Source organism: Aquarana catesbeiana, linkage group LG06 (genome assembly GCF_042186555.1).
Source record: "Aquarana catesbeiana isolate 2022-GZ linkage group LG06, ASM4218655v1, whole genome shotgun sequence".
Classification (NCBI taxonomy): Eukaryota; Metazoa; Chordata; class Amphibia; order Anura; family Ranidae; genus Aquarana; species Aquarana catesbeiana.
In genome coordinates, this window is record NC_133329.1 from 110,688,352 (window position 1) to 110,701,343 (window position 12,992).

The 12,992-nt window shown below is 43.3% G+C and overlaps 1 protein-coding gene across 1 annotated transcript; it reads right to left on the reverse strand.

The window, feature by feature from the left end:
- Positions 1 to 9,382: 9,382 nt before the first annotated feature.
- Positions 9,383 to 12,506, reverse strand: LOC141148867 (large ribosomal subunit protein eL21-like). Its single transcript, XM_073636683.1, has one exon. It carries the CDS (start codon positions 12,488 to 12,490, stop codon positions 12,041 to 12,043), a length of 450 nt encoding a protein of 149 aa, XP_073492784.1. The 5' UTR covers positions 12,491 to 12,506; the 3' UTR covers positions 9,383 to 12,040.
- Positions 12,507 to 12,992: the final 486 nt, after the last annotated feature.

A 12,992-nucleotide genomic window follows, 5' to 3' on the forward strand; every position in this document is an offset into this window, starting at 1 on the left:
GTGGAGTTTTGTTCGAAGGTTGTTGGCTCCAACTTGTCTTGCATACACACGGTCACACGAATGTTGGCCAACAATTATGAACGTGGTGACGTACTAGACATACGTGGTTTTTCAGCTCTTTAGCGCCACCCTTTAGGCTCCTTTTGCTAATTTCGTGTTAGTAGAAGTTTGGTGAGTGTTGATTCGCGTTTTTCTTTTTGCGTTTTTCATTTAGCGCTATTATTATTATTATTCTTGATATCACTTGAAAAAATACTCCATCAGTATCACCAGCAAAGCAGCTTCATTATTATCCCATTAAAGAAGAAGAGAATGTGCGCTGCATTTGAAGATTTCATAATTTGCCACGTCACGAATGTTAATTCTCCATTATGAACGCTAGTTTACAAGACCGGCCGCTTCTGCTTCTGAGCATGCGTGGACTTTTGTGCGACGGAATTGTGTACACATGATCGGAAAGTCCGACAACAAAAATTTGTTGGCGGAAAATTTGAGAACCCGCTAGCCAACATTTGTTGGCGGAAAGTCCGCCAACAAATGTTCAATGGAGCATACACACGGTCTGACCTAAAGCCAACAAGCTCACATTCAACATTTGTTGTTGGAAAATCCGATCGTGTGTACGGGGCATTAGGCTGTCCCTATACCAGTAATTTTTTTGTTTCGTTCGACCAGTGGGTAGAAGAGATTCCCCTACTATCAGAATACACTAGAGGTCGACTGATATGGGTTTTTCTCTGGCCGATGCCGATATTTAGAAATCGCGGCGGCCGATGGCCGATATATGATGCCAATTTTTTTGGGCCGATATATTAGGCCGATTTTTTTTTTCTTTTTTTTTTTTTTTCCCTTCATCTCATAAAATCTAACAGTTAGACCCCTTTCACACTGGGGCGTTTTTCAGGCGCTTTTGGGCTAAAAATAGCGCCTGTAAAGTGCCTGTAAAACGGCTCCCCTGCAGTCTCCGTGTGAAAGCCCGAGAGCTTTCACACTGAGGCGATGCGCTGGCAGGATGTTAAAAAAAAGTCCTGCAAGCAGCATCTTTGGAGCGGTGTATACCACCACTACTGCTCATTGAAATTAATGCGCACCGCTGCCGAAGCGCCTGCAAAGCTTTTTATCAGCGGTGCTTCAGGGGCGCATTTAACCCCTTCCTTGGCCACTAGCTGGGTTATAAGCGCCCAGCTAGCAGCCGAATAGCGCTGCTAAAATGACGGTAAATCGCTGCTCAAACTAGCAGCGTTTTACCGTCAACGCCTGCCCGCTCCAGTGTGAAAGCAACCTTAAGTAATAAGTGATACAGAAATTTTTTTACATTTAAACATTTATTAAACAAAACAAACCTCCAATCAGTTCACTTGTATGTATAATTTAGATTAAAAAAAAAACTATATCTTAAATATTAAATACACAAAAACAGGTAATCAAAACTTTTGGATGAAAAAAAATGGGCTAAGTTTACTGCTCAGTTTTTTTTAAATTTATTAGTGTATTTTTTTTTTTTAAATTGCGTTTGAAAGACCGCTACGCAAATACCGTGTGACATAAAATATTGCAACAACCGCTATTTTATTCCCTAGGGTCTCTGCTAAAAAAAAAATATATATAATGTTTAAGCAGGGGCAAGTGTGCAGTGTTTTTGCTGTCTCCCTGGGGCACGCTTCTCATATGATGTCTTTCGTACTCAGCGGGCTATCTCTGGATGCAATAGCCATTAGCATGGCTGGTTCCTATTAAGGATCTGTTTCCCCATGTATTAACGGACGTTTTTTGCGGCCCCGCTGGCTCCATGTATATTTGGAATCACTTGCCCCTGCTTAAGAATTTGCAAAAATATTACAAATTCATTTAAATTTTCAAAATTCATCGTTCACCTAGATCGTGGATATATATAAAATTACAATTCAAATAAAAATAGAGAAACCTGTTCTCTTATCTGTTTCGTCTTTGAACCTTGGCTGTGTCCTGAAGAAGCCTAATGGCGAAACGCGTAGACGCACAAGGGCTCACTGCACCATAAACACAGATGCATATATGCTACAATTTTTTACCCTTTTTGTAGTGAATGTTTGTAGTCTATATTTTTCAATACATGTGACTGTTTATACTGTTTCCTTCTCCATTGTTTCCTGGCCTTCAAAGTGTGTCTTTTTTGGTAATACTTTTAGTAGTACCCCCTTATGTTTCCTCTGTCAGGTTCCATTACTACCTTGTATTTTTGGACCACATACAGTGGGTATAGAAAAGAATCCCCCTCCACGCCTCTGCACTACTGATTGGCAGCTCTGTGATGCCTGCTATAGAGTGGCGGAGCAACTCACTGTATACAAGCCATAGCCTGTAAGGGTCAGATGCCCCTCCCCCTCCACTGTAAATTGTGCACTGCTGGCCGGAGGTGTAAAGCCAGCCACCAAAGCTGCTCCCCACACCACTGTATAGCAGGCTCGAGTCCTCTTCCGGCTGTCTGCCTGCCTCCCTCCCCGCAGATCGCTTGGCTTCACCGAGAAAAGGAGAGCTGCCAGCCCACTAATGACAAAATTATTTTACTGCACCCCCACCCGGGGCAGACTGCTCCCTATGTTGGTACACCAATGGTTGACACATACAATGCTGACACTCTTAAAAATAAAACACATTTTTTTTATTATTGTGCCCTTTTTGCAAGGATTTCCCATCATTTCCTTGGGACATAGCATTAAAAACCTCACAAAAATGAGAAATGGCTAGCACGTCAGTCAAGAAAGATGCAAAAAATAATAATTTACTTGAAGTCACATTCCTAGAAACCAAAGTATTAATATAAATATTTCAGCGACACATAGGCCCACTTTCTTAAAGTGACAGACATGTAACAAAAAAATGCTAAGACATAAATACCCTCCCCAGATAGCCTTAATTAGTATACAGTGGGTATAGAAAAGAATTACCCCCCACCCCCACCCCCTTTAAAAATAATCAAATTTTGTTGCTTTACAACCTGAAATGAAGACAGATACAGTTTTTGTTTTATCCAGTTATATTTACTCAGTGCAACTTATAACATCCAAGTGAAAGATACAACACCAACACGTCAGAATAAAATTAAAAAAAAAAAATCAAAAAAAGAATGACCAATTTTGAAAAAAGGATCACCCCTTGTGTTAGTATTTTGTAGGACCACCTTTTGCTTTAACTACAACCTTTAGTCTGTTGGGATTTGTCTCTACTAACTTTGCACATCTAGATTTTGCAATATTTGCCCTCTTCTTTGCAGAACTGCTCAAGTTCAGTTAAGTTTGAAGGCGACCATTTGTGGACTGCAGTGCTCAAGTCATTCCACAGATTTTTCAATGGGGTTTAAGTCTGGGCTCTGACCAGGCCATGCAAGGACATTCACCTTTTTCTCCTTCAGCCAATGTGTGGTCATGTTTGCTGTGTGCTTTGGGTCATTGTCATGTTGGAAGGTAAACCTTCTTCCCATTGACAACTTTCTGGCAGAGGGCAGCAGATTTTCCTCAAGAATTTGATAGTATTTTGCCCCATCTATTTTTCTTCTATCCTGACAAGTGCTCCAGTCCCTGCTGCAGAGAAACACCCCCATAGCAGGATATTACCCCCTCCATGCTTTACTGTAGGAATGGTGTTATTTGGATGGTGAGCTGTATTGGATTTCTGCCAGACATATCGTTTGGTGTTAAGGCCAAATAATTCAACTTTAGTCTCATCTAACCATACCACCTTTTTTGATGTGGCCTCAGAATCTTCAAGGTGCGTTTTGGCAAAACTCAGTCATGACTGCATGTGGCCTTTCTTGAGGAGTGGCTTTTTTCTTGCAACCCTCCCATACAACCCACATTTGTGGAGAATTTGTGATATTGTTGTCACATGCACACAATGACCACTCTTTGCCATAAATTCCTGCAACTGCTTCACAATTGCTGTAGGCCTCTTGGTAGCCTCTCTGACCAGTTTCCCCCGGCTCTTTCATCCAGTTTGGAGCGACGTCCTGATCCAGGGAGGGTCTTTGTTGTACCAAATACCTTTCACTCCTTAGACCCATTTCACATTGGGGCGGTTTTCAGGCTCTTTAGCGCTAGAAATAGCCTCTGATAAGCGCCTGAAAACCACCTCCAATTCATTGCAGTGTGACCTTTCACACTGGGCCGGTGCGCTTGCGGGATGTTACGAAAAGTCCTGCAAGCAGCATCTTTGGGGCGGGTTGGAAGTGCTGAATTTAGCGCTAAGCATAGCGGCTGAAAAAGCACCACTAAAACAGCGTTACAGCACCGCTAAAACGAGCTTCACTTTAGCGCTAACGGCAGGCACGGTCAGTGTGAAAGTAGCCTTAGCTCTTTTAATGCTGAGCTAATCAAAATGATCACAACTGAAAGTCAAATGGCTTTGTGTGCCATTGAGAAGGTAATTAGCTACACCTGATTGAGTTTACAGCGGTGGCCAAAAGTTTTGAGAATGACACAAATATTAATTTTCTCAAAGCCTTCTGCCTCAGATTTTATGATGCCGATTTGCATATACTTCAGAATGTTATGAAAAGTGATCAGATGAATTGCAATTAATTGCAAAGTCCCTCCTTGCCATGAATTAACCTAATCCCCTAAAAAACATGTCCACTGCATTTGTAAAGAAGGCTTCAGGGCGCAAAAAAAATCCAGGACCGTCTCCTACAGTCAATTCAGCTGTGGGATCGGGGCACCACCGGTGCAGAGCTTTCTTAAGAATGGCAGCAGGCAGGTGTGAGTGCATCTCCACGTACAGTGAGAAGAAAACTTTTGGAGGATGGCCTGGTCTCAAGCAGGGCAGCAAAGAAGCCACTTCTTTCCAGGAAAAACATCAGGGACAGACCGATATTCTGCAAAAGGTACATTCTGATGAATCCCCTTTCTGATTGATTGGGGCATCTGGAAAAAAAACCTTGTCCAGAGAAGAAGAGGTGAGTGCTACCATCAGTCCTGTGTCATGCCAACAGTAAAGCATCCTGAGACCTTTTATGTGTGGGGTTGCTTCTCAGCCAAGGGAGTGGGCTCACTCACAATTTTACCTAAGAACACAGCCATGAATAAAGAATGGTACAAAAATATCCTCCAAGCAACTTCTCCCAACCATCCAAGAACAGTTTGATGAGGAACAATAACTTTTCCAGCATGATGAAGCACCTTGCCATATAGCAATAGTGAGAACTACAGCATTTATCGGCGTATAACACCACTTTCCCCCCCTGAAAGTCAGGGGGAAATCGTGTGTGCGTTTTATACACCGATCCCTGCTGTCTTTGAGGGAAGAGGAGCGAGCGCCGCTGAATTGCATAGAGCCGCGATCTCCTGTGTACCCGGAGCTCCGTCACGCACAGCCATGCCTCCTGGCCCCCTGTTTTGTCTATCATATGAGCAGGGCCAGGAGGCGTGGCTGTGAGTGACGGAGCGCCGGGTACACAGGAAATCGCGGCTTTGTGTAATTCAGTGGCGATCTCTCCTCCTCTTCCCTCTGAGACACCAGGAATGCCCAACACTGGCGAGGCCGCAATGATTCGAAAGGTGAGGCTGCAGATGGGCACTGAACAGGCTGCATTGTTGGGCAATTTAATGGCTGCAGATGGGCACTGAGCAGAGTGCATTGTTGGGCAATTTAATGGCTGCAGATGGGCACTGGACGGGCTGCATTGTTGGGCAATTTAATGGCTGCAGATGGGCACTGAGCAGGGTGCATTGTTGGGCAATTTAATGGCTGCAGATGGGCACTGGTGAGGCTACATTGATGAGCTGTGACCCTAATTTTGCTTCAAATTTCTTTATTTGAAAAGTTTGTTTTTTCCTGAAAATTTCCTCTTAAAATGAGAGTGCGTGTTCTACGCCAATAAATACGGTAAGTGGCTTGGAAACAAAACATAGAAAAGTTGGTTCCATGGCCAGGAAACTCCCCAGACCTTAATCCCACTGAGAACTTGCGGTGGTCATCAATAGGCGGGTGCACAAAAAAACCCACAAATTCTGACAAACTCCAAGCATTGATTATGCAAGAGTGGGCTGCCATCAGTCAGGACGTGGTCCAGAAGTTGACTGACAGCATGCCAGGGCAAATTGCAAAGGTCTTGAAAAAGAAGGGTCCACGCTGCAAATATTGACTCTGCATAAACTTAATGTAATTGTCAATAAAAGCCTTTGACACTTATGAAATGCTTGCAATTATACTTCAGTATATCATAGTAACATCTGACAAAAAGATCTACAAACACTGAAGCAGCAGACTTTGTGCAAATTAATATTTGTGTCATTCTCAAAACTTTTGGCCACGGCTGCACAAGTCATTTTAGGAGGGGGTGATCCTATTTCCAACTCAGTGATTCTGTTTTTTAATTTTTTATGACATGTTGGTGTTTCACTTGGATGTTATAAGTTGCACTGAGTAAATACAGCTGGATAAAACAGAAACTGTGTGTGTTCAGTTCAGGCTGCAAAGCAACAAAATGTGATTATTTTAAGGGGGGGGGGGGGGTGATCATTTTCTATACCCACTGTATACCAATTAAGGCTATCGTATTTATGTCTTAGCATTTTTTGTTCCATGTCTGTCACCTTGAAAAAGGGGGCCTATGTGTCGATAAAATGTTTAGATTAATACTTTTGTTTCTAGGAATGTGACTTCAAGTACATTTTCTTTTTTTTTGCATTTTTCTTTACTGACGTGCTAGCCATTTTTCATTTTTGTGAAGTCTTTACTGCTATGTCCCAAGGAAGTGATGGGAATTTTTTGCAAAAAGGGCACAACAATAAAACATTTTTTTTGTAGAGTGTCAGCATTGTGCAGCAATTTCACTTTAGGTTGATATAACGGGGGGGGGGGGGGGGGGGATTATTTCCCAGCCCACAACTGATTTCCTGTCCAAAAATCCCAAATGAATAGAAAAGTTGCTATTTCCAACACATTATTTCTTCCAGTTTTTATTTTTTTTACAAATCATCCCTTATTGTTGAATCCATTAAAAATATCCTGCAACGGGCCAATGGATGTCAGTGCACAGGCCTCGTTTTAGAGGTAAGGTGTCTCCCCATCAATAGTTGCCAGGAGGAGACGCCCTATGTTCAGAATCATGAGAAGATGATCTTGTGTATTTTTAGCCTTTTCTGCTTGGGATCAGCTTGGCTTAATATAGTGTGTCCTCTTCATGACTCCCGAGGCTGCCAGTCCCACTCTTTCCTTCCCCAGCACGCTCTGTCCAGGATGGAGCTATCCAGTCAAACAACATGAAAAGGGAAGTGTATCTTCCTACCTCCTCCCAACATGGCTGCCTGGTCACATCTCTGCTGCGGAGGAAAGGAATTTAAACCCGTTTCCTCGATTTTCCTGTTCCAAAACACACTGTTAAAGGACAGGACATGCATGCCAAAATCAAATGCTTCCTTTATGTTGAAGATGAACCCAGAGCAGATAAAAAAAAAAAAGCTACAATTACTGTAGCTCTGTATTATTTTTTTTATAAATCAGGTAAAGTATTTTTTTAAAATGCAAGCCCTGTAAATATCTGAATTTGACTTGGTTTCAACCTATTGAAACCCCTTGTTCAGCAGTACTTGGACTTATGCCGCGTACACACGACCGGTTTAGCCATGGTAATAAACTCGGACGGTTTCTCCGACGGAATTCCATTCAAGCGGTCTTGCCTACACACGGTCAACCCAAAGTCTGACCGTCCAGAACGCGGTGATGTACAACACTTACGACGGGACTAGAAAAAGGAAGCTCAATAGCCAGTAGCCAATAGCTTCCATCTCATACTTGTTTCAGAGCATGCGTCTTTTTTGGTCCATCGGACCAGCATATTGGTTATCCCAATAGGAATTGGGTCCGTCATAAATATTTAGAACATGTTCCATTTCTAGGGCCGTCACATTTAAAAAAAATAAAAAGTCAGATGAGGCCTACACACGATCGGTATATACGATGAAAAGCTTCCGTCTGACTTTTTATGTCGGACATTCCGCTTGTGTGTACGCGGCATTTGAGAGAGAGGAGCAGAACAGACTGGGAGCCAATCAGGTTTGCTGCAAACAAGCTCTCTGACAGGTGGAGAAAGACAAGAGTGAGCAGAGGAAAACTCATCAGTCTTCCGTTACTCTTTTGTTGTCCATTCACTGGGTCAATATACAGTGATGGCACCATTGTGTTCCTGAACTGAAAATGGTTTATTCTAGCTGGTTATGCTGTTGTCCAGGCCGTGTAAATCTTATGACTGAGTGGGCAAAAGCACAAAGCCTATCGCCAGAAAAAAAACGTCTCCCTTATATGTATTTCCCTTTTATATTTAGCATTTTGCTGGAGAGCAGCATTAATAAACTGCAACAAATATTAATCATATTGCCTTGATGTCCATTATGCTAATAAAATATTGGAACACAGGGGTGTTGCTAGGATTGTGAGAGACCTGGAAACCTGTGATCACACTGAGGAGAATTTATGTAGCGTGCCTCAATGAATATTGGCTGTGGCCAGTTTTGCTAAAAAGGTTAGGTAACCTGAGCCTACTCTGCTCTGGTTCAAGAGTGCGTAACGCACAGACTGCAAGGGGTCAGGAGAGGGTAATGCGCAGAGTGCATCGGGTCAGGAGAGGGTAAGGCACAGAGTGCAAGGGGTCAGGAGAGGGTAACGCGCAGAGTGCAAGGGGTCAGGAGAGGGTAACGCGCAGAGTGCATGGGGTCAGGAGAGGGTAACGCGCAGAGTGCATGGGGTCAGGAGAGGGTAACGCGCAGAGTGCATGGGGTCAGGAGAGGGTAACGCGCAGAGTGCATGGGGTCAGGAGAGGGTAACGCGCAGAGTGCATGGGGTCAGGAGAGGGTAACGCGCAGAGTGCAAGGGGTCAGGAGAGGGTAACGCGCAGAGTGCATGGGGTCAGGAGAGGGTAACGCGCAGGGTGCATGGGGTCAGGAGAGGGTAACGCGCAGAGTGCATGGGGTCAGGAGAGGGTAACGCGCAGAGTGCATGGGGTCAGGAGAGGGTAACGCGCAGAGTGCACGGGGTCAGGAGAGGGTAACGCGCAGAGTGCAGGGATGGGTAATGCACAGAGTGCAGGGGTCAGGAGAGGGTAATGCATAGAGTGCAGGGATGGGTAATGCACAGAGTGCAGGGGTCAGGAGAGGGTAATGCACAGAGTGATCCCCCGATATAGATCTTTAGTGAGACCTCATTTAGAATACTGTGTCTAGTTCTGGAGACCTCACTTACAGAAAGATAAAATAGGAGTCCAGAGACGGATAACAAAAATGGTGAAAGGTCTGGGGGATAAAACATATCGAGAGCGACTTCAGGAACTTAATATGTACATTGTGGAGGAAAGAAGGGAAAGGGGAGACATTATTGAAACCTTTTTTGTTTTTAAATCAGATCTTTTATTGAAAACAAAAGTACTCCAGATATGCAAATGAGAAGAGAAACACAGGCGCCTCTAGGTTAGAACTGTAAACATTTTAATGAGATACAGGTGCATTATCCACTTACATGGAGGTTCAGGAAGTAAGGCACGAGTCCATCAACACTGCCATGGCGTTCACTGCAGAGCGGCGTTCTGAACAGCTGATTTTTTGTGTCTGTGGGGGAGAAATCCTAGCCAGAAGGATCTCTGGGACCACGGCGATGAAACCGAGGCTTGGATCAGGCCTATGGTAAGGGCTGGAACGCGGCGCAGGGCATGATGATGTCACTGGTGGGTTGCAACGGCATTTCCGAGCATGTGCACTGGTAGATGGGACTCAGAGCGCGCTCCTTTGTCAAGCTCTGAGCTAAAGAGCATGGACATTTATTTATTTCCTTGCCCAGAATACCATGTTTTAACCGGTTCCCGACCGGCGCACACCAATGTACGTCGGCAGAATGGCACGGCTGGGCAAATGGGCGTACCCGTACGTCCCTTTAAATTTGCCGCCATGCCATCGCGTGCGCCGGCCGGGACCCCCGTGAGTCACGGGGATAACGGAGAGGAAGAACGGGGAGATACTAATGTAAACAAGCGTCTCCCCGTTCTGCCCAGTGACAGTGTCACTGATCTCTGCTCCCTGTGATCGGGAGCAGAGATCAGTGACGTGTCACATGTAGCCACGCTCCCCCCCACCCCACAGTTAGAATCACTCCCCAGGACATACTTAACCCCTTCACTGCCAGTGTCATTTACACAGGAATCAGTACATTTGTATAGCACTGATTGCTGTATAAATGGCAATGGTCCCAAAAATGTGTCAAAAATGTCCGATGTGTACGCCATAATGTCGCAGTCACGATAAAAATCGCTGATCGCCGCCATTACTAGTAAAAAAAAAAATTATTAATAAAAATGCCATAAAACTATCCCCTATTTTGTAAACGCTATAACTTTTGCACAAATCAATCAATAAATGCTTATTGCGATTTTTTTTTTACCAAAAATATGTAGAAGAATACGTATCATCCTAAACTGAGGAAAAAAAAGGGTTTTTTTTATATATTTTTGGGGGATATTTATTATAGCAAAATGTAAAAAATAATGCGTTTTTTTCAAACTTGACCTTTTTTTTTGTTTATAGCGCAAAAAATAAAAACTGCAGGGGTGATCAAATACCACCAAAAGAAAGCTCTATTTGTGGGAAAAAAAAAGGGACATGAATTTTGTTTGGGAGCCATGTCGCACCACTGTGCAATTGTCAGTTAAAGCGACGCAGTGCCGAATCGCAAAAAGTGCTCTGGTCTTTGGCCAGCAAAATGGTCCGGGGCTTAAGTGGTTAATTAATTTTTGCATTTATCCTATACTGTGGCAAACGTTTGTTCTAGTTTCTTGCGCCTTCACTTACATTACTTCATCAGTGCCAACCAATGCAGCCTACCAGTTCCCATCAATGCAGTCTACCAGTGCCCATCAGCGAAGCCTATCAGTGCTCATCGATGAAGCCTCATGGGAAGGGAGAGGAGGGGGAAGAGGCACTCTGGATCACACAGAGCAGATCTCCGCTGTCAAAGTTCCGCCTTCTGGACCTGCTCCTATGATAGACATCACACTACTTAAAATTTCCTGGCACATGAACAGTGTGCTGTTTATCATAGGAGCCAGTCCACGAGGCAGGACTTTGACAGTGGAGATCCCCTCTCCTCTCTGTGTGATCTGGTGGCACTCCTCTCCCTTCCCAGTTTCCTGGCCGATCACAAAATCAGCTTCCATTTAAGCCCGCCTGCCAGCGGCACCCACTATCTCCCCCTCTGATATGGCCGCTCACTCGCCCTCAACTAATTTCCACTTGCCAAATGCGAGTGGAAATTTTGGAGGGCAGACAGAGGATGTTTTGTCCCCTATATAGGAATAAAAAAAAAAGTCAAAAAATAAAATTGCACCCAAGCTCCTAAAAATCCCCCTAATAAATGTTGAGCCCATCCTGCCCTCATGTACAAACACACACACACTCAAGTAAGTTCACCCATCAGGGGGCACCTACATACAAATAGTAAAAATTCCTCTACACACTGCTAAACACCCTTTCTAGCAAACTTTGCATAAAAACAGGGATTTTTAGTTCACATGCATTGCAATACGTGTTCAAGCTAGCAAACTGCATCACAGTAATCCCTCTCTGGCCAGTCCCTACTTGCTTATAGCAAACTTTAGTTGATATAGTGCCATGAGATGTAGAAGAGCTATAGGTTCAGGTCTGGTCACTGACCTACACTATGCAATAAACATAAGATATACATAAGGTTTAGATTTGAGCAAATAGATAGATATATATCTATATATCCCATTAGATGTCAAAGGGGCATGACTACATATTAAAATACTAAATGAACCCTCTGCACAGTGCTATCCTTTCTAGCAAACTTTTCATAAAATCGATTTTTAGTTCACATTTATTGCAATACAAGTTTAAGCTGGCCAACTGTGTCAAAGTAATCCCTCTCTGGCCAGGCCCTACTCTATTCTATCCTTACCCTACTTTGATCCACTATACTGCTCTACTTCGTTTTCTGTTCCCCTGATGCAAAATAAGTTTTTTGGTTTTTTTTATTGAGGAAAGGATGTTTTAATAGCAGTACTTTATGCCATGAACTCATATAGAATTGGCTCAAGGAGCTCAGGTTCCTTTCCAAATGTTCTGACAAAGTGAGGTTCACTTGGTTGGGCTGGCTGATGTTTTAGCGCCACCCAGGTGCCGTTCTCCTTGGCTTCCTTTTTCTTCCTCTCGTTTTCCTTCACACGTTGCAGGGAACTGTCTCTGCTCTTTGAGTGGCGGATGTGCTCTACACGGACATTGATTCTCTTGGCAAGAATCTTACCTTTGACTGGTTTGTTCACAATTGTTCCTACAGCATGCTGTGTGACATTGTAGATCTGGCCAGTCTTGCCATGGAAGCTCTTGTGTGGCATACCTTTCTGGATTGTGCCTGTACCCTTGATGTCCACAATATCACCCTTTTTGAAGATGCGCATATAGCATATATATGACAGTGGCACCGGACCATGCTTGCGGAAGGGTCTAGAGAACATATAACGGGTTCCTCGCCTTTTGGCTCGTGTTCATCATTTTTCGCTAACAATTGCCCCCTACTGCAAGATAGCGGGTCCGATGGAAAGCAGTTTTTTGTATTTATCTGCTTTGGGCATATGGACTAATTACTTTCATTGAATGATTTGTTTCACTGCTTGATTGTATATTTTGTACACTCATAGTACTGCTCCACCTTTTTTATAATAGGAAACACACTAATTTGTGTATATATGTTTATACATCACTGTGGATATTTGGGTGATATATAGGTGCAGCTCTTAAGTAAGTTATTACACTTTAGCGCAGAAATATTTTTCTCTATTTCTAATTTAGTCTACTCTATAAAACTTTTTTTTTATGTTTACATTTAATTTAAAGATATAAATATATATATATATTTTTAAGTTGTATTACTCAATTCCTACTAGTCTAACCCTACTGTAGTCTGCTCTATTGTAATCTACTCTATTCCTACTTTAGTCTACTCTACTCCAAATCTAC